Raw genomic sequence first — 27881 nt, forward strand, 5'->3', positions numbered from 1 at the left:
AAAAAATTTAAAAAAGAAAATAGTTGACTCAGTATAATGATTTCACTAGAACAATAAATTTGAAAAAAATGAAGGCCAATGTAGGCTAAAATACTACCCCTAAATGTTTGCAACAAGACAACTATATAAGCACTCTTTTTGCATTTGTCCAAAGGAACTTGGAATACTGTGGAGAGTATCATTGGATGAACTATTAATTCAGAGAAAACATAAACCCACGAATGTGGAATTTAACCTGGAATATAAATTCAGTACATTATTTAAAACAGTCTCTTCAAAGGTGGTAAAGGAGAATAAAGTCCACAACAATCAAGAACTCACATCACACATGTCCAGGCCTATGTTGGAAGGACAAAAAAATAAAAAACAAAACAAAACACGACCTATTTGCCCTACAGATCTTAAATGCCTTTGAAATAGGGACAATAAACATCTAATCAGTGAGTTAATATATTATAAAATATAACTGCTTTAGAAGGAGTAGTTGGTATAGGATTTTTTTCCTCTTCCCTCCTTCCTTTCATATTTTTTGTGTGTTTTTAAATCATTAAATTCTAGTAAAGGATTTCTACAGTATTCTTGAGAACCATACACTAACAACACTATAAGGAAGAATAAACACATTTTGCACAAAAGTTGCCTCTCTGAAAGACTTTCTTTTCAATCACAAAATCCTTTTCTTGTCAAGATAGTGCTGCAGTGTTTGGAAAGCATTAGCACACTAACAGATGCTCAGAATCAAATGACTTAATAGGCATAAACTTTTTTTTACCCCTAAATAATTGCAAAGCTTTGGTTTAGCCTTTTGCATACCTTGCATAGTTAATTACCTAGGACTTAATGTTTACATGCAATGAGTGTATCTACAGCTATAAACTACATAATTTATAATTGATGTAAATGGGTGTTATTATGTCAATTAGGCAGCTGTGTCCTCCACCTCTTGGTAAACAGCTATGAGTGATAAACTGAGTTTGTAGAGAGGTACCTTCTTTTCTTTATAACAGATAAAAATAAATTACCTAGGTATACCAGGCTGTCCAATTGTTCTCTGCTGAGGTGGATAGAAAATTCAGACCCTTTCTTTTGACCTGTTGACTGAAGAAAATGGTCAATTTCGTCACGTAGGGCTTCCATCGCTTCTGGGTGCCGGAGAAGATAATACATTGCCCAGAACATAGCTGGAATAGTGTTTGCCACAGAGGCCCAGAGAAAGGCAAAATGATGTGCTGGGAGAAAATAAGTGAAAAGGAAGATTAATAGCATTTATTACACTGATTAGATTTGCAGTGTGCTAATTAAAAGATGTTAGGACACAGACCCAGCCAAGGATCAGTGCATGCTAATGAGAACCAATAGGCTTCTGAAGTCTAATTTTCTGCTTAATGAGAATAGTTTAAAACGTAATATGTATGTGGAGGGGGCAAGAAGGTGGGGGATGAGATAAGAGGGGTAAATGCAGCTTAGTTATACTCTTTTTCATTATCATCATTAAGTATCTTGTTTTACCACCTCAGCAAAAAAAAAATCAATTATCATACAGGGTTGTTTCGGAGTAAAACATTTTACCATTAGCCAATTAGAAAGAGCATAAAAATTTTCAAGGTCGCCATCTTATCTTTTTATTTCAAAGGTGTACTGTAAATTATTTTATTTAAGGAAAGTCCTTACCTCCTATTTCAGAGTCCTTAAGATTATAGTATTTCTCCAGGATATTTTGCCTCTGTTGAACGATTTCTGACCATCCTTGTATGCGAGTTAATTTTTCCAAGGTGAAAAATTTTATAAGTTTCTTCTGCAGAGATTTGGCATTGCCTATAAATTCAATGGGTATGTCTGATGCTATATAAAAGAACTTGTCATCAAAGTTTGTAAAATCATCTCTTAGCTCACCAATTATTTTTTTGCTGTCATCAGCAATAATTTTTCCATATATGGTCGCAAATGTGATCTCAAATATTACCGACCTGCAGAATGTTAATATTTGGCTTGTGTTCCAAGTTTTATTTTCTCCTAATTGTGTTTCAACGATTTGTTTTGCATGCTGGAGTACGTTATCAAAGATTGTGTCCAAAGGTTTGCCTTGCAAATATTGATAGACACCGTGAAGTTCACGGTGAAGGTCATTGTTTTCAACCAACTTCTTGACAGAAAATACTTTTGCTCCTAATTTTCTACCAAACATTTGAAAGCTTAGTTGTTTGTGATGTTTCACTAGTAACTGGTACTGAAAAGGGTCCAGAACAAAGGTTATATATTTCCCTAAAAAATAAAAAAAAAGAATATAAGTTCATTTGATAGCCAAACCAAAATACTTACCCTAAGGTTGAAAATATTTTTATAATACAAATACCTTGTTATCCAAGATGCAAAGTTTAATAAAAGTCTCTTTCATTCAGAAGTTTATTGTACATTTTCATTAAAAATTGAAGACAGTGTGAAAAACTCTAGAAACTTGAAGTTTTTTTACTGGTGTTCTAAATTACCATTGATAAGACATATACAATCTTTTTTCTTTCTTTTTTTTTGGTGATGGGGCTTGAACTCTGGGCCTGGGCACTGTACCTGAGCTCTTCAGCTCAAGGCTACTGCCCTACCTCTGAAGCCACAGATCCAATACCTGTTTTCTAGTGATTAATTGGAGATAAGAGTCTCACACGGACCTTTTAGGACCCTGGTTGGCTTTGAACCATGATACTCAGATCTCAGCCTCCTGAGTAGCCAGGATTGCAGGCATGAGCCACCGCACCTGGCCCAATCTTTATTTTAATTACAGTATCCAAACATTTAAAAATTTCTTTAAATTTCATTTTATTTTATTTTTTTGTTGAGGTAATGTATAGAGGAGTTACAGTTACATTGGTCAGTTATTAGCTGCATTATTTCTCGAACATTGATAGCCCTTCTCATGTTTTTGTCCCTACTTCCTTCCCCCCACTCCCTCCCAATCATCTTGTTTTCCCCCCTTCCCTTCCCTATTTCAAATAAATAAGTAAATGTATATACAATATACCAGGTAACAAAGTCAGAAACATGAGATTAACCATAAGAGGAAAAAAAGAGAAAAGAAATAACTACACGTAGTATATTAAGAACAACAATCACAAACAATAAGCCTCTTGTTTCCATGTCCTAGAGTTTCTTAACATATTTTTCTTTACAATTTCTTGATGTTAACACTTGAATTTTGTCCCAAGAAAAGATAATAAATTGGTCAGATGCCATTACTGATGACTTACATTTGATAAAAAGGATTTTTTCATGTCTGATATCACCTTAGTTTTGGTCAGATGCAATTTTAGCTCAAATACATGACATTGTCCTCACAAATAAGCATTTAATTTTCAAGGAAACATATACTACAATGCTAACAATAGTTCATAGATAACAACATCTTCATTTATTTTGAGACTTCTGAAAGTTTTATTAAAGTCAGGCAGTAAGGAAAGATCAGGGTTTTTCTATCTATGATGACAAACAGAAAGCCATGGGAACATGCTAGACGGTAGCCTGGACTACCTTCTCTGGCTTGTCACTGTTGGCCCAGGAAAGAGTCCATGAGCATACACTGGCCCAAGGAGATTTGGGAACTTGTTCACAGTCGCATACCAATTTGTGACTAACAAACTATCTAATCACTTCATTAACATTAATAAATGTTATTAACATTATTATTAACATAAATAAATGTTAACATTTATTAAGATACTCACACTTGTTTGGAATTCTTTTTAATGCTAAGCAGATTTTTATTTTTACACATTTAAATTTAATATGCCACTTAATATGTCAGATTGTTTTTCTGAACTCCAAATGGAGTTGAAGAGACGCATTCCAGTAACATACACATACACACACACACACGGAGGGAGAAAAAAGAAGATCATTCACTGAAGGTACAGAAGAAATGCTAATCTTCCCTTCTTGAGGTGACTGTGATGGGGAACATGTAGCACAGTGGAAGGTATAAAACACAGAAATGTAAATAGTCATAACTCATTTTTCTCCTATGAGTGCCTAATAGTGTGCTAAGGTTGTAGCAGTTTATCTTTCCATTCTTCTTAAGTATTTGAAAACCTAGGCTATTGACAACTCTTTATTACTGCTGTTCTTTCCTCAAGAACCCAAGAAATCATCCAGGAAATGGTTCTGGCATATAAGCAGCTAATATTTGCTTGCAAGTATTAAATGGTATTGCAAAGGTGAGCATGAGGTGCAGGGAGGAAGGCATCTGTCAGACCTGATTGTCTGGACAATTTAATCAAGGATTGGAAGATTTGGATTGGGAAGATGTCTGGAATATTTCTGATTCATTGTCCACCTTTTTCCTTCTTCTCTAGAGCCCTACAATGTCACCTTTGGACAAGAAAGGCAGCTTCTCTTGCTGCCTAGTTTCCTTTCGGATTTCACCAAAATGCTATCTTCTTATTCCGTAGACTCTTGGGGGGAGATTCCCTCTTCTTCATCTTTTGGGATCTCTCAGGGACTTACATGGAAGATTGGTTGTCAGTGGTGCTGGATATTCTTATATTAAGTGTTTATATACACAGATAGGTCATGTCAGATCCTTGAATGCAGGAAGGAAACGTACAAGAGCAGATAACAACTTATGATACACAGAGATAGAATGATACACAGAGATATAATGAAGGTGAAAAAATTTTGGAACAGTAGCAGAAAGTAAAATTTAGTTTCCCTCAGTTTTTCATTAAGGGTTCCTTGAGCTGAAGATATTTTTTTTGCCATGTATCACCTTTTCCCCCAAACTTAACTGATTACAAATTTACAATGCTTGCTCAAAGTACAGATTCCTGAAAGATTTTGATACATAATGTCGGATGGTGAGGTTTTAGTTTTGAATAGATAATCAAGTGATTCTTGTAAGGAGGCATCTAATGAATGAAACTGGTCTACTTCACAAACCTGATAAGGACCTTGGAGAGTTCTCGCTCAATCCCTGCATTAATCTGGGGAGTAAGCGGAGGAAAGCAGAGACATTAAGCAGGAAAGATTCAGATGCCATTTTAGTGACAGTACTTGAACAAGGATTTCCCCTGTACCTTCTTTCCTAGCACAGTATTATCTTCTAATTAGAGATACCATGTTGCTAATATTTAAGGATAACTTTTAATCAGTATAGTATACATGACATTTAGATGATCCTAAAAACTGAAATATCTGGTTAGTTCTTTTCTTCACTTCATCAGCTTCCTTGTCTATATGAATGAGTACAGCTTTCCTAGATGAGGAAATACCTTTTGTATTTTTTTTTCATCGGTCATGGGACTTGAACTCTGTGCCTGGGCACTGTCTCTGAGCTCTTCAGCTCAAGGCTAATGCCCTACTACTTGAGCCACAACACCACTTCCAGTTATTCTGGTGGTTAATTGGAGATAAAAGTCTCATGGACTTAAGTGCCCAGGCTGGCTTTGAATCATGATCCTCAGATCTCAGCCTCCTGAATGGCTAGGATTACAGGAGTGAGCCATCAGTGCCTGGCTTTCCATTTGCAATTTATAACTCAAGTGTCATCACCAAAAATGCAATTCAATTTGGCATAGACATTTAAGATATGTTTCACCCATATTGTAGAAATGGGACAAAAGAGTTTTTGTTCTTACAATTTTAAAATGGTGTTTAAATTGTAACTATACAGGTAAATGGTCTGAATTACATTTCTAAAACTGAATCATAATGCCCTGAATTGTATTCTCTCCAGTTTATCTTGATTTATTTAATATAGCCAGGCAACCAGCAATGAGTAAGGTAGAAGTAACTACTTATTTTGGTCAGATATTAAAGGTCTTCTTCAAAGTTAACTGGGCTCCCCTTACCTTTCTTACTCTCTTTCCCTCCCTCCCTCCCGCTCTTCCTCCCTCCTCAATTGGTTTTGGGCAAACTTCATATTACCTAGTTTACCACTGTGGCTTAGCTAAATAATACAGTCAGAATCTACCTGACAAATAATTGGGGGAAAATGTCACTTTCTTATTTTGCAAAAGATATAATTTTAGGCCATGTTATGCATTTGTACTGGGAGTGATTCATACTTTTTCCTTTTAGCAAATAAAAAGATTTTGCTAAGTATTTAAAAAGTTACTAGAACTACTCCTCAAAATTTAGAGTGTATGGAAGGTATGATGTGGAAATATACAGTATTTAGAAAATAATTTGATTTTTTTCTAATTAATTGTCTACATTTATCAAAATCTTAGTGTACAGACAAAAATATACCCATAGTGAACACATGAACTCCCTATTATTGGGCCTCTTGAACTACAAGTTGGATGCATATCAGAGTTTTGTTTTGTCAACAAGTCAATAGAAATATGAATTGCCTTTCTCTCTCCCTCCTTCAACTTCTCTCTCCCTTTCTTCCTCCCAATAAGAAGAATATGACATTCATTTAGAATAAAAGAATAAATGTTGAATATGGAAAAAATTGGATTTACATTAACAAATGATTCTTAATATATATTTAAAGCAGATTTTATCTGCATTCTTGATTTTCTTCAACACTGATGCATTATGTTCTACTTTTTACCTGACTAAGGTATGGCTAGACATTTTTTATTTTACTTTTCAAATGGGCTTGGAAGTACTAATAACCCTAGAGATGTTAGCTGACTCTCCAACTTTTAATCTTCAGTATAAACAATTTAAGCTAAGTTTTCCAAAATTAATATTAATTTAAACCATCTGTCCACCATCTGCTAATGTGAGATGCAAAACCAGAGTTTCTTTGTGATCTTTAATCAGACAGGAAAACACATATACATTTGGAAAATGAATTTACATTTCCTAACAAAGGAAATCTTCTCAAAAGTTATTTTGAAAGCAAAAATTCTTGGAGGGAAATTAACTTTGGCCCCATTGTGATTTTATGCAAATGAATGCCAAGTGTCAACAAGCATGTTGCTTAGTTCACAAAGACCACAAGGTAGAAACAATATCCTTTGCCATGTTTTCAAGAGAGAAGAAAACACTGTCAACAGCTACGCTGAAATATTGATTTAAGCAATTTCATTTTCCATTTGTCCAAAATGTACATGTCAAATTGGGGCTCATATCTGTAGAAATATAATAGCAAACCGTTCTTTTGCCTTACAGTTGAAATAGGCCCTACATTTTCAATGCTTACCTTGCCAATTATTTCATTCAGCTCTTTATTATGGAACTGACTGGGCTTCCTTTGAAGATTTTTAATTCTATCATTTTTGTATAACCTGTGCATAATCCTTTTTACTAACTCAATGGTCACTCCCTTTCCTTCAAAATTACCTTTAGGAAGATAAATCTACATAATTCAAAATATGTTGACAAATCCATCTTTTCATCTTGATGTGTTATACCCAAGAAGTTTTACATATGGATCAGTATCAATTGAATATTGATAGTATTAAGTGTAATATTTGGTGCCATTTAGCGATATAGCCATGGAAATTCAGATACCAATTTGACTACTCAGAACACAAATTCTTAGTCAATAAATATGAAACGCATTTCAAGTTCAAGTTATTTTTCTATAATTATAAAATAAAATGTTAATCTCACTGTTTTGTTTAGGAGATTTTTCTTATTCTTAAATTGAAATGATTTGTAGGAGAGTGGAATATGAGCCAACTTTCTATTTTAAGAGACTGAGCACCTTTCCATTCTCCCCTTCTTATTAGGGAGATTTCACTAGTTGCTGACAATGATATACAGTAGACTTTTGCTGGAGTGACATCTAAGGAAAATGATTCTACTGTACCACCACACAAAACCAATTAGAGAACTACTTTCCACGACAGGTCATGAATTTCATTGTTTCTCATGAAAAGATGTACCTTTTAATTTCTTTATTAAGATGACACTCATATCTTTTGAGAGTTTGGGGGATGACAATCATTTGCTAATCATGCAAAAATGTGTAATCATTGGAGTAACATTGTGGGACAAGAGGAGAAAACTTTGTTCTTTATTTTCGACATGAGCTAGTTGGCAACTTGATTATTAGTATCATATCTGCTAAGAGTTCCTTTTATTTTATTGATTCTATTAATAGTATTCTTGTTATACAAATATTACATAGACAACAATTATGTAGGAGAACATTTGCAGACATGGAGTTCAATTCCAAATCTCCATTTCACCCACAAGCATTATTCTGTACATTCATGTTGAATCTCAGCCCTACAGAAATGAGATATAAAATGGCCACTGCTTTCTGAACAGAGTATCAATTAAATAGATCTGCCAAACGCAGGAAGATCAGCATTATCTTTCTCATTCTTAACACCCTGTGTCCATATTATCTAAAGATGTGCCATTATGAGGATTTTTCCTTTCTTCTTTGCTTCTTTCCTTTCTTTCTTCCTTTCTTCTTTCCTCCCTCCATCTCTCCCTCCCTCCTTGCCTCCCTCCTTCCTTTGTTCTTCTCTTTTCTCTCCTTTCTGTGTCTTTCTTTTTCTTTTATTTCTTTTTTTATGCCCATATTGGGGCTTGAACTCAAGCACCTTCCCTTAGTTGTTTTACTAAGGATGATGTACTACCACTTGAGCCCCAGCTCCACTTTCAGCTTTTTGGTGTTAATTGGAGGAAAGAATCTCACAGAAGCTGGGAAGGTGGCTTAGTGGTAGACTGCTTGTCTAGCATGCATGAAGCCCTGGATCTGATTCCTCAGTACCACATAGAGTAGAAAAAGTCAGAAGTGGTGTTGTGGCTCAAGTGGAGAACACTGGCCTTGAGCAAAAGAAGCTGAGGGACAGTGCCCAGGCAATGAGTTCAAGCACTAGTACTGACAAAAAAAAAATGTAAAAAAAAAAAAAAGAATCTCACAGAATTTTCTGCCCAAGTTGGTTTGAATTAACAGTGAGCCTCAAATCTTAACCCTCTGTGTAGCTAGGATTGTAACATGAGCAACCAGCACTTGGCTCATTATCAGCATTTCTTAGCAGGAGTTTACGTAAACTCTAATCAGGACCCATAGTACCTATTTAGTTGTAGTTTCCTCCTGATGATTTTATAAATGGAATCACAATGGTGAGACTATTTAGATATTAGAAATTCAGCAAACTTCTCAGAATTTAAGATGGAAACATCAAATGTCAGTGTAAATTCTTGCTTCTGAAAATAAATATTTATTCAAGCCAACTACAAGTTTCTAGTGAAAATAATAACATCTAGTAAAAAATAATAACATCATTAGAGGGGAAGGCTAAAAAATTCATTAATTTTTATGCCTACTCATTATAAACATGAGATTAAATATTGTAGGAGTGGATATTGTTTAAAAGTAAAGAATATTGTTTTTGTAATATGTACCCTAAATATCACTTAGAAAAGAAGTACTAATGACATCTTTTATGTGTATTATAGCATTACAGCAGCTCTAAGTTATCAGAGAATTTTCCCTATCAAACATTTATTATGAATCAATCAACAACTAGATCTGGAGTAAACATTGACAGTAGAAGAGCCCACAGAACAATGAAATAAGAATGAGGAAAAGCAATAAATTTACAGTTAACTAAATGCCCCTGAAGCAATGATACTGGGAGTAATTGGACTCAACCAAAGGTGGAGGGAAGTTCTGAGGAAGAAGTTCTATGCAACTATGGCCTCAGAAGATGATTGTATGTCAGTTGGGTGAGAACAGTCATTGCAGAAAGAGCTGAAAGAGAAAACCTAGATACCCAAGTGCTATGGTAGGTGAGGGGGAGATTTCCATAATGTGGTGCCTTAATGGTACAGTAAACACAAGAAAAGTAGTGGTAATAAGAGATAGGAGTGGGGAGTTAGGTAAAGAGTTGATCATCAAGGGGGCACTGTGAGGATTATATTATAGATTACAATTCCTCTTTTATTTTGGTTAGTCCTGGGCCTTGAATTCAGGGCCTGAGCACTGTCCTTGGGCTTTCTCAAGGCTATAGCTCTACCACTTGAATCACCGCACCACTTCTGGCTTTTTGTATGTATGTGGTATAGAGGAATCAAACCCAGCTTTTCGTGCATGCTAGGCAAGCACTCTACCACTAGGCAATACTCCTGGCCATCTTTTTTGAAAGATAGATTTATTTCAATTCTATTTTTCGGAATTAAAGTATATGCAATTATTGTTGAGGAGACTGGCCAGCTGCCAGGAAAAGTGAGATGTGATAAAAACAAATAGTATCTCTTTATGGAGAAATTAATCCTGTTGATGAAGTAATCCATATTTTTAAAAAACAAAGATTACATTAAAATGGTAGCATTGATTAATTCATTATATATATATATATATATAAAAGTTGCTTCTGACCCTCAGCAAAGTATTCACAAGCAGAAGCCATTATTTCTAGGAATATACCCAAAGTTCCAAGAATGGTTAGAGGATACAAGATACAAGAAGTTAGGCTGACAAAGAGGCATATGTAAAGACTGTCTACAGAAAGATTCCCAGATGCCATGGATGAATGAATCAGATAGTCAGTGGTAAATGAGTAAAAAAGAAAGCAATAATATTTCATGGAGGCACAAGAGATTTGTGAGAAGCTAAGTAGAGAGGCTAGCTAGTCAGGTGGGCTAGAAATCACCTCAATAGTACATTTAATAGGATTTCAAGGGATACTTTATCTCCTAAAATATTAGAAAGTACAACTCTTATGAAATATCTTGATGCAAAAGAGGGGAAAAGGAATGGAAATAACTAAAAGGAGAACATAGGAGAAGCTTATGTATGCATATAACCTAATGATACAGGTCCCAATTTTTTTTAAACACATGAAAGTGTGTGTATGAGAAGAATGAATTATGATGCAGCAGGAAGAAAGTGTCATGGGACAAGTCATTGGTTGTTTAGAACATTCTAGGGTTAACAAATGTGTTAAGAATAGTTTATGTGGGCCGGGAGTTTGGCCTAGTGGTTAAAGTGCTTGCCTAGCATGCATGAAGACCCGGGTTCGATTCCTCGGTACCACATACATAGAAAAAAGCCAGAGGTGGTGCTGAGGCTCAAGTGGTAGAGCTCTAGCCTTGAGAAAGTCCAAGGACAGTGTTCAGGCCCTGAGCTCAAGCCCAGGACTGGCAAAAAAAAAAGAATAGTTTATGTGAGGCAGAGTGTATGTGTTATTACACCTGTTATTTATTACCTAATGAAGGAAAGGAAAGTGAGTAAATAATTTTACTAGAGCCAAGAATGCATCTTTTCTACCCTCCCAATGGCAACACATGATCAGAATCCGAAGGGCAAAGTTATGTGAGTCAGTCTATAGAGGACAGTTTTGGAGGATTTTTGAACTTCACATACCTTTTAAAATTAAAAAAAGGGATAACTAGCACAGTTGATGAACTGATGTAGGAGTCTCTGGACAAAGATAGACCTACCACTCCTTCAAGAACAGGCAGAGTCTGTATCCCTGTTCTTCAATTTGCATTGCTCTGTGACTACCTCTAACTCGTGGGATATGGTGAAATATATCCAAGTTTTTCTTCTGAGCCTTGACTGTGAGAATCATGGCAGCTTCTACTCTTGCATTTTTGAAGCACTAACTACTAATTAAGGGAGTGGTTGAGAATGAAAGACAAAATCAATGAGGAAGTGCAGTGGGCATCAAGATGTTCTTGGAATAACATGGTACATTAAAAACAACAGTCACACAAGATAAATCTCTGGTTTCTATATCCTGGAGATCCTTTCATTTAGCCTCATCCTATATGACCTTATGTATCTAGGTTTTGTGGTATTGTAATCCTCTGCTAGAAGAGTCCTAATTATTACAAATGAGGGAAACCATTGAGCCTATGTTCCTTTGGGTCTGGCTTACTTCTCTTAAGATGATTTTTGGAAGTCTTTCCATTTCCTTACAAATGGGGCAATGTCATTCCTTCTGAGGGCAGCATAGAATTCCATTGTTTATAGATACCACATCTTGTTGATCCAGTCACCTACTGAGGGGCATCTGGGTTGGTTCCATATCTTTGCTATGGTAAATAGTGCTGCAGTGAACATGGTTGTGCTAGTGGCTTTATTATGTCCTCGTTTCTGGACATTTGGGTATCCATTAGAATGACCAGATAACTGAAACCTTACAAGTGACTCAGGAAATGCTAGCTGTTTGGTTCTTTCTTTGTTTCTTTAATTGTGTTTTATTGTCGAGCTAATGTATAGAGGGTTAGTTAATTGGTCAGGTAGTGGGTGCATAAAGGGGTGTGGTTCTTTCTTAAAGCTATTAAATGTAGAGGAGATTCATTATCTAGCAAGAGATAGCTGTCATAGCTGTCCTCAGAAGAGGATTGAGACTGGGTAAATAGTTTAATTGAAATCTGAAGCATAATAAAGAAGATAACATGAAATATTCATTGCATAGAATTCACTAGGGATTATGGGGTTGAATATGTAGAGTATAGATTTTTTTTGTCTTTAGGTAAGTGAAGCAAGTCAATATTGTCTATAATAGTGCACATGACATTTTTCTCTTGTAAAAAAAACACCCTAAGAATAGCACAAAAGGGTCTATTTTACATTTGGGTCTACGTTTTGTAAATCATGAACCTAAAATCAGCCAAGCCAGGAATGTTATCTCACATCTATAATTTTAGGTATTCAGGAGACTGAGATCCAGAGAATTGCTGTTCAAAGTCAGGCCTGAGGATCAATGGAATAGAATCAGTCAGAAACGAACCCACAGACACACTTATACCCACCTAATCTTTCATAAGGGAGCCAAAACACAGAATGAAAGAAAGGCAGCTTTTTCAACTAACGATGCTGGCAGAATTGGCTATGCAGGTCAAGAAAAGAGAAGTTTGATCTTTATATATTACCCTGCACCATAATCAATCCCAAAAGGTTTGACGATCTCAATTAAGACCAGATACCCTGAAAATACTATAAGAAGGGATAGAGGAAACACTAGGGCTCCAGTAATCCCAATCCTGGATATTTACCCAAATGACAGCAAACCAGCCTGTACTAAAGTCACCAACACAACCATGTTTATTGCAGCATTATTTACCATAGCTTAGAGACAGAATCAACCCAGATATCTCTCTATGGATGAATGGACCTAGAAAATGTGATGTATATATACACAATGAATTCTATGCTTCCATCAGAAAGCATGACCTTGCTCTACTCATAAGAAAATGGAGGGGGCCGGGAGTTTGGCCTAGTGGTTAAAGTGCTTGCCTAGCATGCATGAAGACCCGGGTTCAATTCCTCGGTACCACATACATAGAAAAAAGCCAGAAGTGGTTCTGAGGCTCAAGTGGTAGAGCTCTAGCCTTGAGAAAGTCCAAGGACAGGGCTCAGGCCCTGAGCTCAATCCCAGGACTGGCCAAAAATAAATAAATAAATAAAATAAAATGATTATTTAAAAAAAAAAAGAAAAGAAAATGGAAAGACTTGGAAAACATTATATTAAGAAAAGTAAGCCCGACCCAAAGAAATACAGGCTGTACAGTTTTTTCATTTGTAATAACTAAAAGGCACCTATAAATCAAATGTTAATCCAATGGATAGTACAAGACAAATAATCACATTTGTAAATTAAATAAACATCACTCTAATTATTTAGACACTGAAAAGAAAGGAGGATATTCTTAGGAGAGGTGTACAATGGTTCAATAGCAATGTGCGTATGACCATATAAAATGATGTTTTCAAAATGACCTCCAAGCAATGGAAACAAGAGGTAGTTTTTTTATTGTACTGTTTACAGTTCTTTTTTTATCCTTTTGTTTATTCCCTGGTCACTATTTTTAAATTATGTACCCTTTTGTCCTGTATGTAAGTTTACCTGATTTGGGTGAGGAAAGGGGAATCTCAGAAATGGTTGGAAAATGATGAACCAATTCAACAGTGATACTCATTAGCCACACGTTGTATATGAACTGTGCAACTTGGGGAGGAGGGGAAGTGGTCAAGGGGCAAAAAGTAGGAGAAAAAGAGAGAGAGGATAATACTATTCAAAAAGAAATGTACTCATTACCTTATTTATATAACTGTAACACCTCTGAATATCACTTTTACAATAAATTTAAATAACAATAATAAATTATTTGAGAATTACATTTTAAACCTGATAATCACTGTACTCACAAACACAGTAGTATTTTGTATGAGCTCTAGAAATACAACAATGTTATTAAAAATTACACATTTTCTCTGAAGAGAAATAGACATTAAAGAACAACGGGGGAACTACGTCATAGGTAGTTTAAACAAGTGTGCCTTACCTGCAATAAGAAGAGTGAAAATATTACCATATTGCTTTTGAACAGCTTTCAGGAATCCTATTGGATCTTTCTTCAATTTCAGACACACTCCAAAATAAGGAAGCCAGCCTTTTATTAATGGAGGATCTCCAGGTTGTCTAGTTTTACAAAAAGAAAGATAAAAAAAATTAAATCATTATTTTAATACACACATCTAGGTAACTGATCCAGTCTATAAGTGAATTGCATAAATTCTACTTTTCTCACTGATTTTTATATAATCATAAACTTCTTTCCCTCATTCCTTCCTTCCTCCCTCATATAGGACTCAGGGCTTCCGGTTCCTGCTTAGCTTTTTCACTGAGACTCACACTCTACCACTTGAGCCACAGCTCCATGTCTGGCTTTTTTGGTGGTGAATTAGAGGTCTAGTTTCATGTACTTTTTTCCCAGGCTGTCTTTGAACTGCAATCCTCAGATCACAGCTCTCATCAGTGCCTAGGCATAATCTGCTTTATTTCATGTTCAATTTCCCATCAATGTAACTATAGGTGCCGAGAAACCTGAGGTGGCTAAGATGAAGGGCATCTCTAGCAAACGCAGACTATGGCTTAATGATTTATTCTATGAAACTGTCAGTTTGGTTTAATGCTAATTAAAATAGGTCATCTACATTGATCAAGATGCAGTGTATTCATAAACTGCTTCAGATAGCAACTCATTTGTACAACTACTGAAAGATGAAAAAAAAACAATGAAATATTCATGATGGGAAATGTCATCTACCTGATTTGGGGGTGTTTAGCAAGTCATTTTATAGGCATCACAAATAAGTTTAGTCAGTAAGACCCAAACTTTTTATTTTTTAGTCGGTTGTGGGGCTTGAACTCTTGGCCTAGGTGCTGTCCCTGAGCAATTCAGCTCAAGGCTACCACTCTACCACTTGAGCTACAGCACCACTTCCAGTGTCCTGGTGATTAATTGAGGATAAGAGTCTCTCAGACTTTAGTGCCTGAGCTGGCTTTGAACCCCTTTCCTCAAATCTCAGCTTCCTGAGTAGTTAGGATTACAGGTGCGAACCACAGGCTCCTGCTTCAAACTAACAATTTGACTAACAGTTTTGTTTGCCTACTAGATGCTAGACAAGGTGGTATGCACTAGGCTTGATTTAAGATGTGGTTTGTGGAAAATCATATAAAAATATAAAATCATACAGAAATATATTCTGATTACTTTGTTTTACATAAGCAAAAATACATGCATTTAGGCAAGCCCAGTAAAAATAATGCTGTTTTATTTAAACTCTAATCTATGTATAAATATTTAGGTCCTTCCACAAATAGAAGAATTTCTTCAGTCATATTATTTCACAATAAAGCTCTAGGTCTCATCTTGACTGCTACCTTTCCTGGGACTATCTATTGTAATAGTTATGTTAAGAGTGGGTCCCTGTATTCTCAATCTACTTGTTAAATTGGTTTCTTTTAGATTGGAGTCTGTCACATTTTAAAAGGAAATGGAGCCTATATAAACTGTCCTCTGGCATTTTACAGCAATCCTGTCTTCCTAAAAGAGGATCCCAGGCTGCCATCCTCTCAGCAGGAGACAGTGGGGAGCACTGGGCTCCACAATGGTGATTAGGATTTCCATGAAACACTGGGGAATGAAAGAGAAAGGGGAGCTGTCAGATGGATAGGGATTAAAAAGTGGCAGACATAATACATGGCAGATAGCACCTAGCCATATCATGGCCAATCTTGTTCCCATAGTCCCTCAAGCTTCTCTTCAAATGCTTCTTCTTCCCATAATGTTCTGGTGCCCACTCAGCCAATGAAAAGAACCTGGGGGAATCTAGCCGGAGGAATGCACTGTGGGCTCTGAAGTTTTTGAGACCACTAAAGTGTGCTTAGTACACTAAACTGAAAGGTGATTTTAGTAACAAGTTATATTAAAAATTATTATGTACTTTTTCAAACTCGATGGCATCTTGAGGACTCTATTGCAATCTCTCTCTTTTTTTTTCAGGCAAGAGCTCTCTGGTCTGAGATGTCAACAAATTTGTCTAATGTCATGAAACTTGCTAGGGGCAAGGTATACACACAAAGTTATGCTTTGTATATTTTATGATTATTTGTTAGTCAATCCTTGAATCTGGTAAGATAAACCAAAACCAAAACAAAACCCCCTTTCAAACAACAACAACAACAACAAAAAAGCCCTCTATCAAAGCAGCTCCTTGCTTGAACTGACAGACACATTCAGCAAACACTGTGCCCTGTGTGAATCTTAGAGCTCCTGCTGTGCTCCGGGTGTCAGATGTCAGATGGTTTGGTAAGTTTCTTTGTTATCAGATGTTCATTAGTGTGGAATTTCATATGCAAAGGAGGAACTACCGACCTTAGGAAATATTTTATCTGGTGAGAGAAATGAAAACCTCAACAGAAAACTGGAGTTATAGCTCATTGGTAGAATGAGTCCTTGACTAGATTTCATGAAACTCTGGTTTAAATCCCCAGCACAAAAAGAGAGGGAAGGAGGCAGGGAAATAAGGAGAGAGGGGGGAAGATAAAACAGAAAGAAAAAGAGACAATAATAGAGAATAAAATACAGAAAATAAGAGAGATGAGTGAGAAAGAATAAGAGACATTCACATTATTTTGATTAGTAAAGTTTTATACTGAAGACATATATGAATGAGAGACTTGTTAAATTTCACTAGTAATATGGCTTTTTAAGATATTTGATTTTTTATACAATGGAGATTCTATTTAACAAAGCAGTTTATAAATACAATGCATCTTGATCAATGACATCCCTTTCAATGTTCTTACCCCTCCCTAATAATATGACTTTTTAAAACAAATGAAACATTCCCTAAAGTACTATGAATTTAAAAAAGCTTCATTTTAGTGAATGATCCCAGAAAACTTGTACATTTCAGTTTCTTCCTTGTCACTTATTTGGTGAACTTAATCTGATTTAAAGAAAAACACAAGCCATTTTTATACTAGAAAAGATTAAAACAAATATTTACAAAACATTGGTCTTCTGATCCATCTGTGAGATGACTTATACTACATGCAATCCATTTTGATTAATCACAAGATATTACTAGTTCTGTTGTAATCAAAGATCAAGATTATGATTTTTCCCAGCATGTACTTTTAGGTAGCTGGATTAACCCTATCAAAAGCTTTTCTTTTTCCATAATCCCATGTGGGGATTAAACAAAAAAGAAATCAAATCTTTCAGGGGGAAAAACTCAAATAAAGCCAGTTGTATTAGTAGTCCGGAGAGATTTTACTTTCTCTTTTTTAGGAGGTCATTGAACTCAATGCTAATTTACTAACTATATGCTGACATTCCAACATATGTAATTACAAATAGAAAAAAAAACACTGCCTAGAAATGTGTAACTTGTTTTAATACAGGGTCCTGCTATTTTCTCTTCTTTCAATTTTATTATTATTTTTTTTTTGAGCAGGGTTTTTCTTTGCAGCCTAGGCTATCTTAGATACCAAACCCTTCTGCTTCCCAAATGTTAGATGGCAGTTGTGTACCAATAAGCCTAGCCATTCTATTTTTTTTGTCAGTCATGGGGCTTGAACTCTGGGCCTAGGTGCTGCCCCTGGGCTCTTCAGCTCAAGACTAGTGCTCTACCATTTGAGCTACAGTACCACTTCTGCTTTCCTGGTGGTTAATTAGAGATAAGAGTCTCAAGAACTTTTGTGCCTGGGTAGCTTTGAATTGTGAATTTTAGATGTCAACCTCCTGAGTAGCTAGGATTACAGGCGTGAACCACCAGCACCCGGCTTATTATAATTTTTTTGAATATACCCTTAAACAATGAAGACTTGCCTTTCAAAGGAAATATAAGTACACCAAGAAAGCATTGAAATAGTTGATTTTATATCCAAGGATTAAACAAGAGACAGCACATATAACGCAAGAGCACAAATTAGAAACTGTCAGAGCAAACACACTACCTGTTCACCATCCTTGTAAATTTGCAAGTCATTTGTTCTTCCATTTAAAAATAATAACTCTTGTGGCTTAGTGGTAGAATGCTTGCCTAGCAAGCACCACATACACAGAAGGCAGGAAGTGGTCCTGTGGCTCAAGTGGTAGAGTGATAGCCTTAAGAAAGCCCAAGGACAGTGCCCAGACCTTGAATTCAAGCCCCAGGACAAATATATATATATATACATATATATATAATATATAATATATATATACTTGTGTTTGTCTTAATGCTGCATAAATATTACATTGTGACAAGGATTGTGAAAGGCTTTTTGTCATCTTTTAATGTGCATAAATGTCATTATCTATGCCATCATTTGGTCAAAAGTTATATTTATTGGGGGACTTCCACTAGGGAAAAACTGCAGTTCAGATATTCAGGGAAATATCAACATTCAGTGTTAGGGAAGTAGGTTAAGAAGCCATTTTCTTGCCACAAAGATGAGAGTGTCATCATTTCTTACAGCTGTGTTTAGTTTGGAAGTAGGAAGCTTAAGACAATTAAACAATATGTTACAACTGTGTACAGTTTGAGGAGAATACACAGTGTGAGTTCAACTCATTGCTCATCAAAAGTAGATAACAGAAGTCTCTTTCAATATAAATTATTTACAAAGAAAATATATCATCATTATGACCCAGAAAGGCCTGTTGACTCATGCCATAGTACAAATACTATTGTTTTTCTCTCTTATGTACCATGATTTCACACATGAACTACTAATTTCTCAGTACTGAAGAATATAGGATGCTTCGTATTTGTACTGAATGATCAGATCCCAAAGCAGGAAGGAAATAGGTACTAAACTTATGATGGAGAGTTAAGGAACCAAACAGAACAAGTATGGACTATTCGTTCTTTTAATTGCACCTAAACAATAAACACTTCTTCACACTCCAATTATGGGAATAGAGACACACCAATGGAATTTTTAAAAAATTAGAGCTTACAAGATTCTAAAAAACTGAAGCCGCATTTTATGCATACACTATTACATCAGCACTTGAAATTTTTTCTGCAGACATTGTAGGACACATCTTTATGTCTATGCAAAATGTCAAGTACAGTCCAAATTTATCTGGAAGTAAATGTGGAAGAACTCAAATATATAGAATGGCTATAAAATATAAGAGATGTTTTAAGGACACATCCCTTTGGTTAAAAAGAAGCACACTGGAAAGAGCAGAACAACATTGAAGATTGGCTTGTCATATTTGAAATGTGTCTTTATGATATACCTATAGTTAAATAGGTCATTTAAAAAAACCAGGCTATTGACTTACTCATTGCTTCTCTAGACATTAAAGCTTACCACTTCCCACATTAATCTATACTCATTCATTTCTTCTTTTTCTTTCTTCCTGTAGTCATTTTAGACTTTGTTTACTATAACTACTTTTTTTTTGCCAGTCCTGGGGACTGAACTCAGGGCCTGAGCACTGTTCTTGGATTTCCCTCCTCCCCCCTACCTCAGGGCTAGTGCTCTACCACTTGAGCCACACTACCCCTTCCAGCTTTTCTATGTATGTGGTACCAAGGAATAGAACCCGGGTTTCCGTGCATGCTAGGCAAGCACTCCAACCACTAGGCCAAATTCCCGGCCCCCATTTATTATAACTTCTTGAATCATTGGTGAGAAGTCCTTATATGTGTACAATAATATAGGAAAAATAAAATGATGCACTTATTAAAAGTCTTTAAAGATACCCAGTGAGTATATTAAGCAAACTTCTATCTGTAATTGGTAAGTTGATGATGTTTTAATGTTCCTAACCAATGAAGAGTAAATCTGATTAAAATTTAAGAAACTGTAGAACTGATAATCATTACAGAGTCTGATTATAATACACAATGAATTATCAGCTTTGTTATTAAGCCAGGTACCTTGGGAATTTGTTATTTTACTTTTCTTTCACCTCCATTGGAAATAACTTGATTGGAAAAGAAAATATTTACTCCCAGTGTCACTTAGAACTGAATTCTTGAAATATTTTAATCATCCATTCTTTCTGGGGTTCAAAAAGAGAATGGAGTACCTATAAATATTCCATCATTAGTATTCAAGAATTGGTCTAATTTTCTCAGTACTGGGAAGAACATATCTCATCATGGGGCTATTTGGTAGAATAAAATAATATACATTTGGTAGGAATATAAATATAAATGTAAAGGTCCAGCATATTTTACTTCAAGATATAAACAGTTATCCATTTTTGGTTGTTAAGATTTAAGGGTCTATATAACCCATTCTCTAACTTTGCTTCCTTGTTAAGCTCTATATAAGTCTACCCCAAAATCCAGTCCCTACCACAACCTTCAATCCCAAGGGAAGGTTTGTGCCCCCTGCTGTTCCTCAATAAACAGTCCTCACCTTTTTAAAAAAACAAAGGATTTAAGGGTCTTGGGTCAATCTGCATATGACATGACTACATTGTTTTTGCTTTTGAGACTATCACTTACTTTATTTATTAAAAAAGTCTCTCATCGGGGCCTGGAGTTTGACCTAGTGGTAGAGTGCTTGCCTAACATGCATGAAGACCTGGGATCAATTCCTTAGTGCCATACATACATAGAAAAAGCCAAAAATGGTGCTGTGTCTCAAGTGGTAGAGCTTTAGCCTTAAGAAAGCCCAAGGATGGTGCTCAGGCCCTGAGTTCAAGGCTCAGGATTGGCCCCCCAGAATAGTCTCTCATCTTGGGTTGTCCTATGTGCTCATGATTAAATTGAGGTTTTAACATATTTAAAAAAACATACAGATGTGATACACCCTTTGTAGTCCATGATTGTTTTACATAATTAAGAAATGCTATTTTAGTGTTTAAAATGAAATCTACATAAAGTATACTTCTAAAATGTATTGGGGACAAAAAATACTCTTTCCAAATGGATTAGAGTTGAAAGATGTTTATGACATTCCTTAGGCACAGGAATTAAAAATCACCCTAAAATTTGCATAAGATCAGCAGAACCCATCCTGCCCATATCCCGAAAATAAAGGACAAGATGAAGAATAGCAGCTCTTGTAAGAAAGACCTTATACTATTGGCACATGGCACTGCTCAAGGTTAGCAGGACCCAGACAACATGCTAATGAAGGAGACAAAGGTAGATTGCATGACAGCCATGGAATGCAGAAATGACTTTATAGCTGATGGATAGTTGGACACTATCCACATTCTTGATTGTCTCTTCAAGTTTCTACTCAAAGAAACCTGTGATTTGGAGCACAGTCTCTATTCCCTTTGAAAATCCTGAGGGAATCTTACTAGTACAGTTTAGGGAACAGATTCATTTTCATGATAATTCACATATTTTTAGGACTCTCAACTCATATGTAGAACATAAGTGGTGGTAAGTATTTATTTATTAGAAGAATCAGACGTCTGGTAATCTCTTTTCAGGATGAACATGAATCCAACTCTGACTAGAAAAATAGTTCAATTCATTATCATAAGTAATCTCTATTGTACCCTGTGCTTAACCTTCATTTTTCCCCCAGTCCTATAATCTTGCAAATCCACTGGTGGTATGTAATCAGCATCTGGTGTTCACATAACTTCTGCCTCACAACAAATAAATGAAACATTCTTAGATAAAAATGGCACTTTCTGGCTTTCAATGATGCAATGGTCTGCTCTGCTGTGATTTCTTTGTCCCTCTAGAAGGGTCCATGATAGTAAATAAGACTCTCCGAAGGTTTTGGCAGATGGCAATTGATTTTAAACTTGATTTCATTTAGAAGTTAACAAAGGTATTCATTGATTAAGGACATTTGAAGACGTTCATTGTAAGTGCAGTGTGAAAATAAGCAACATTGAATGGTGACAAATTCCTCCAATACTGTCTGGGAATCAGAACAAAATCAAGATGAAAATGACTAAATATACCTTCACACTCAGAACACAACTCTTTAAGTCATCGCCAGATAAATTTTCAGTGTACCAGTGCCATTTTGTGATCCAAACAAAACTGTCTGTAGAAAATGCCTTGCAAACCTGATTCATTTAGCAGATTTATACTAATGCCTTGGTTCATTGAGTTTTAAAACTACTTTGGATAAAAAGCCAAAAACATATTTTTACTTTTGGTAAGCTGGAAGGGTTGTCCAAGTTAGCACCATTGTAAACATTCTTTAGAATATCATTTAAAGTGTCTCAAGAAGTGCGATAACAATGTATTGACCACTGCAGCGTATTTCTTCATCGCCTACAAGTAGGACATAGTTCAAGTTTTCCTTTCTCCTATGCAACATCTTAACAGCCTCTGGAATGAACTTGGGCATGGAGGCAGCACTGGGTGACTAAGAACCCAGCAGACTCTATTAAATACAATATTGAAGATTTGGAGCAGTTTACTTAAGAGTTGCCTGTTTACTCCTTTTAAAAATTGTCAACCACTGTACTTATATTGAAATTAAATATGTTAATGAATATAAAGAACAAAAGTCAATGAGTCGTACATGATAAACACTCAAAATATTCACTGCTGTTTTTATTATTAATCATTGTTATCATTATCCCATCCATTCTACTTGAGATCATCTGAAATGCAGATCTACTCATGGCTCCCTTTTGACTTCTCTTTCCTGAACATTTTCAATACAGTTCAGTACTTTTTATTTCACATGGGGAAACACTTCCTTTATTTGTTAAATTCAGATTTTCATTTGGGGCTTCTATTTAGGAATATTAGTCAGGAAATGATCTGCCTATTTTGGAAGAAACTAAGCCATTTCAGAACTTGTACTTTCTGGATGAAGACACTTCAGTATGGACTAAAAAGACACCTCGAAGCACTGAATGTAAAGAGAAAGGTAGGCACAAAATTTCAGTTCAAGTGGCCTAAATAATCTAAAAGGATCATAACTGAGCATTGTTCCAACTCCTTAATTAAAATAGAAAAACATGCGACTGAATTTGTTATTTCTGAGATATTCAGTTGCTAATTTATTTTACAGATGGGACTCCACAAAAATGATACCAATTCCATTAACTCATCATTTCTTACATGTGATTAAATCATTTTATTTTGGAATGTTTAACAAAAAATTAGAATCCACAGTATTGTTGAAACTAAATCACATCTGAAGACTAACCAAGAAGGCATCACCTCAATGCCAATGATGTGTAAATACATAGTCAAGGTATCAAATGGCATTTCATCAACCCAAGTCAATGAAGAAATAAAATTCTTAATGACACTGAAATAACTAAACAGAGTTTATCAGAATGCTGGGAAAGCCACTTGAGGGTTCCATTGTTTGCTGAGGAGAAAGTAATGAAAAGCCTGAAGACCATATGTTAAAATTGCTTATAACATGCCAATTTATAAGTGCATCATAATGTTGGGTAGGCTTCTTTATAATTTAAGTGGTTGTACAAAGATGTTACCATTCACCATGTCAGTTTATAAGTACAATGCATCTTGATCAATTGACTATTAACATAGCAAAAGCTATAAAAGCTATCTTTACCTTGCTCATAGAGCATTTAGCACTGGGAAAGACATTTTGGTCTTGTCACAAGATAGATGGTTTTTCCCAAAGACTAGTACCTCATTTTAGCTGCTGAGTTTTAGTTACTGCCCACAAGGAGACTATGATTACATCAGGAAATCCATCCTCACAAAGACTGGACCATGAAACACAAGAGACACGGTATCATACTCACATATAGACACATATAGAAATCACCATATAGAAAGCTCCATTAGCAATACTCCTTGACATATTTTAAATATAATTCTTGCAATGACTATTTATACTATCCCATTTTTTATACTTTCCCACTTTCATTGCCAGTGATTTTCTGCATTTATACCATGATCACAATTTAGATCATAATTACCTTGCTTTTGTATCTTTCTTCTTAAAAATACCATTAATTACTTTTAAGCAGTTGAACAAAGAGATTTCAATTCAACAGATCAGTTTATGGGTACAATGAATCTGGATACATGTTATTTCATTTCTAATTATCACCTTCTCTCCTAAACCTACACATGCCCTCAATTTTCCTAGTCCTTATTTTATTTTATATACTTACTACTACCAATCTGTTTCAGACTCAAGAGACTGAGATCTGAGGATTGTGGTTCAAAGCCAGTCCAGATACTAACATCTGAGAGACTCTTATTCTTTTCTCCAATTGACCACCAGAAAATGGGGAATGGCGCCCTGTGACTCAAGGGATAGGGCAGTAGTCTTGAGCTGAAGAGCTCAGGGACAATACCCAGGCCCAGAGATCAAGTCCCACGACTGACTAAAAAAAGTGACCCCAAAGTCATACAGCAAAAATCAGAAAAGAAAAAAGAATCCAGAATGTCATAGTTAAAGGAGTCTTACTATGAAATTTTAGTTTTATCTTTTCTGATGTCTGCAATTTCATTGTGCCCAGAGGTGCTAATCCTATAAAGTAAATAAACGTAAGATGTTATCTCCCATAGGGAGACTTCTGTTTGTCATTAAATGAGCCAAGATGAGGAAACACTTCAAATAAAAGACTCAGCTGGAATAGCACAGCAAAGAGGCTGCTTAGCTTGAAAGGGAGTCTGGCACATAGCCACGGTAATTCATAAACTATAATGTAATAAACTTGTATGAACAAAAAAATCTAATTTCCATATTCAACACTAGTTACCTGAATGAGCCATAGGAGAGCTAATTTTTGGAAACAACATTAATTCTCTGGAAACAAAATGAGCCACTTGATACCAGTCAGAAAAGTGGGAGCTTCAGTGTTTTCAAATTCAACATTCCAGGAGTACTTTCTTTCTACCACTGGACTCTAAGAGGTATCTATAGTGGTCTCCCTAGAAACTTCTTAAATGACATCTTGATGTACTATAATTTCTGTTTTTAAAGATATCTCTGGTTGATACAAATATGCTACAAACATTACATATCTAAAAGGACAAAAACAGATGAAGTCATTGAGTCTTAAATTTTTCAGTCTTTTATACCACACATTCAAGTACATTCTTTCTGACAGCAGCATACAATTCCATTGTGTACAAATACTACATCTTGTTGATCTACTCATCAACTGAGGGACATCTGGGTTGGTTCCATATCTTTGCTATGGTAAACAGTGCTTTACAGCAATTTTCTATAACAGGTTTCCTCTTAATCACTAAAAACTATACCATAAGCAATAAATCACGGTTGTTTATGAGCCATCAACTCTATGGTTTTCTGTTATTGCAGCCTTAATACACTAAGGTAGACAATGTCTTCTGCAAAATGGGACTAGCGATTTTACTTACTACTACTGGGTGATTGTGAGAATTCTGTAATATCTATAAAATAATTACTAACAACCAAGATTATAAAAGGGGCTCTGTCAATGATAAAAATAAAACTACTGTGAATTACATACAACCTAGCTGAAAGTAACAGTTGAAAAAGGAAAGATATAAAAGTGTAAATGGCCTACAAACATTCAGGGATGCAAAGCTGGTTCAATGTAAGACAGTAAATTAATATAATTCATCCTATCAACAAGAGCAAGGACAAGAACCACATGGTCAACTCAATGGATGCAGAAAAAGCTTTTGATAAGATCCAACACCCCTGCATGATAAACTGGAGAAACTAGGAATCCATGGAACTTTTGTCAGTATAATAAAGGTTGTGTATGACAAATCCACAGCTACGTAATGGCAGAAAGTTAAAACCGTTTCCTCTAAAATAAGGACCTAGACAAGAATGTCCGCTCTCTCCTCTCCTCTTCAATATAGTATTAGAATTCCTAGCTAGAGCAATAAGACAAGAAGCAAACATTAAAGGTGATCTGAATAGGGAAAGATGAAGTAAAACTTTCCCTCTTTGCAAATAACATGATTCAGAATTTAAGGAATCCTATAGATTCCACTCCCAAGTTACTTGAGCTGATATGAAACTTTGACAAAGTAGCAGGGTATAACATTAACCCTCGGGGGCTGGGAGTTTGGCGTAGTGGTACAGTGCTTGCCTAGCATCTACGTAGACCTGGGTTCGATTCCTCGGTACCCTACATACATAACAAAAAGCCGGAAGTGGTGCTGAGGCTCAAATGGTAGAGTGCTAGCCTTGAGAAAGTCCAAGGACAGTGCTCAAGCCCTGAGCTCAAGGCCAGGACTGGCAAAAAAAAAATTAATCCTCATAAATTAATGGCTTTCCTGTATGCCAAAATGAGAAAAGTGAGGAAAGCAATGAGTTTTTGCAATAGCCTTCAAAAAATATTTAGGAATTAATGTAACCAAGGAAGTAAAGGATCTACACGATGAAAATTTTAAAAACCTGAAAAAGAAAATTAAAGCGGAACTAAGGAAGTGGAAAACCCTCCCATGCTCCTGGATTGGAAGAAATAACATTGTGAAAATGGCAATCCTGCCAAGAGCTATCTACAAATTCAATGCAATATCCATCAATATCCTAACCTCATTCTTTAATGAAATTGAGGAAGCAATTCAAAAATTCATATGAAACAATAAAGGACTCCCATATACCAAAAACAATTTTTAGCAGAAAAAACAGTGTTGGAGGAATCAATACTGAACTTCAGATTCTATTACAGAGATGTAATAATAAAAACAGCTTGATACTGGCACAAGAACAGGCCTGAGGACCAATAGAATAGAACAGAAGACCCAGAAAATAACCCACAAACGTATGACCACCGAATATCAATAAGGGAGCCAAAAAATAGGATGGAAGAAATAAAGCCTTTTGAACAAATGGTGCTGGCAGAATTGGTTAAATACATGCAGAAAACTAAAGTTGGATCCATATATGTCACCCTGCACTAGGATTAATTCCAAATGGATCAGAGACCTTAAGGTAAAAGCAAATACTCTGAAAAATTTACAGGAAGGACTAGGAGATATACCAGGACTCCTTGGCACAGGTTGAAACTTTCTTAATAAAGGCTCAGAAACACAACAAATTAAAGAAAGTTCAGACAAATGGGAATGCATTAAACTGCAGAGCTTCTGTATGAAAAAGGACATAGCTAGCAAGTTAAATAGAAAACCCACAGAGGGGAGAAGATCTTCACTATCCATACAACAAAGGCCTCATATCTAAAATATACTTAGAGCTCAAAAAATTGAATCTCTCAAAAACAAATCCTCAAAGAAACAACCATCCCATTAAAAGTTGGGATAAAGAATTAAAGAGAGACTTGTCTGAAGAGGAAATAAGAATGGCCAATAAAAACATGAAGAAATGCTAAACACCTCTGGCCATAAAAGAAATGCAAACCAAAACAACTCCAGTTAGAATGGCCCTTGTCAAGAAATCTAATATCAACAAATGCTGGTGGGGATGTAGTCAGAAGGGATAGCTACTACACTGTGGGAGGGATTGTAAACTTGCTCAACCACTCTGAAAAACAGTATGGCAGTTCCTCAAAAGACTAAATGTAGAGCTCCCTTATGAACCAGCAATCCCACTCCCGGGTATTTACCCAAATGTCCAGAAACAAGGAAATACTGAAGCTGCTAGCAGAACCATGTTCACTGCAGAATTATTTACCAAAGTTAGGATATGGAACCAAACCAGATGCCCCTCAGTAGATGAGTGGATCAAGATGTGAAAATTATACACAGTGGAATTCTATGCTGCCATCAGAAAGAATGACATTGCCCCTCTTTGGAAGGAAATGGAAAGACTTGGAAAAAATCATGTTCAGTGAAGTAA

General features: G+C 35.7%; 1 protein-coding gene across 1 annotated transcript in view; it reads right to left on the reverse strand.

Annotated features, from left to right (window-relative positions):
- Cyp7b1 (cytochrome P450 family 7 subfamily B member 1) overlaps window positions 1-27881 on the reverse strand; it is a 92252-nt gene that overhangs the window by 21289 nt on the left and 43082 nt on the right. The window contains exons 4-7 of the mRNA XM_090339672.1: window positions 15730-15834; window positions 14200-14349; window positions 1672-2262; window positions 1023-1229 (exon numbers count right to left, since the gene is read on the reverse strand). Coding sequence (XP_090195798.1) covers window positions 1023-1229; window positions 1672-2262; window positions 14200-14349; window positions 15730-15834 — 1053 coding nt within the window. The remainder of the gene's footprint in view (window positions 1-1022; window positions 1230-1671; window positions 2263-14199; window positions 14350-15729; window positions 15835-27881) is intronic.

The sequence above is a fragment of the Megascapheus bottae genome, chromosome 9 (assembly GCF_031878675.1).
Source record: "Megascapheus bottae isolate mThoBot1 chromosome 9, mThoBot2.hap1, whole genome shotgun sequence".
Taxonomy (NCBI): domain Eukaryota; kingdom Metazoa; phylum Chordata; class Mammalia; order Rodentia; family Geomyidae; genus Megascapheus; species Megascapheus bottae.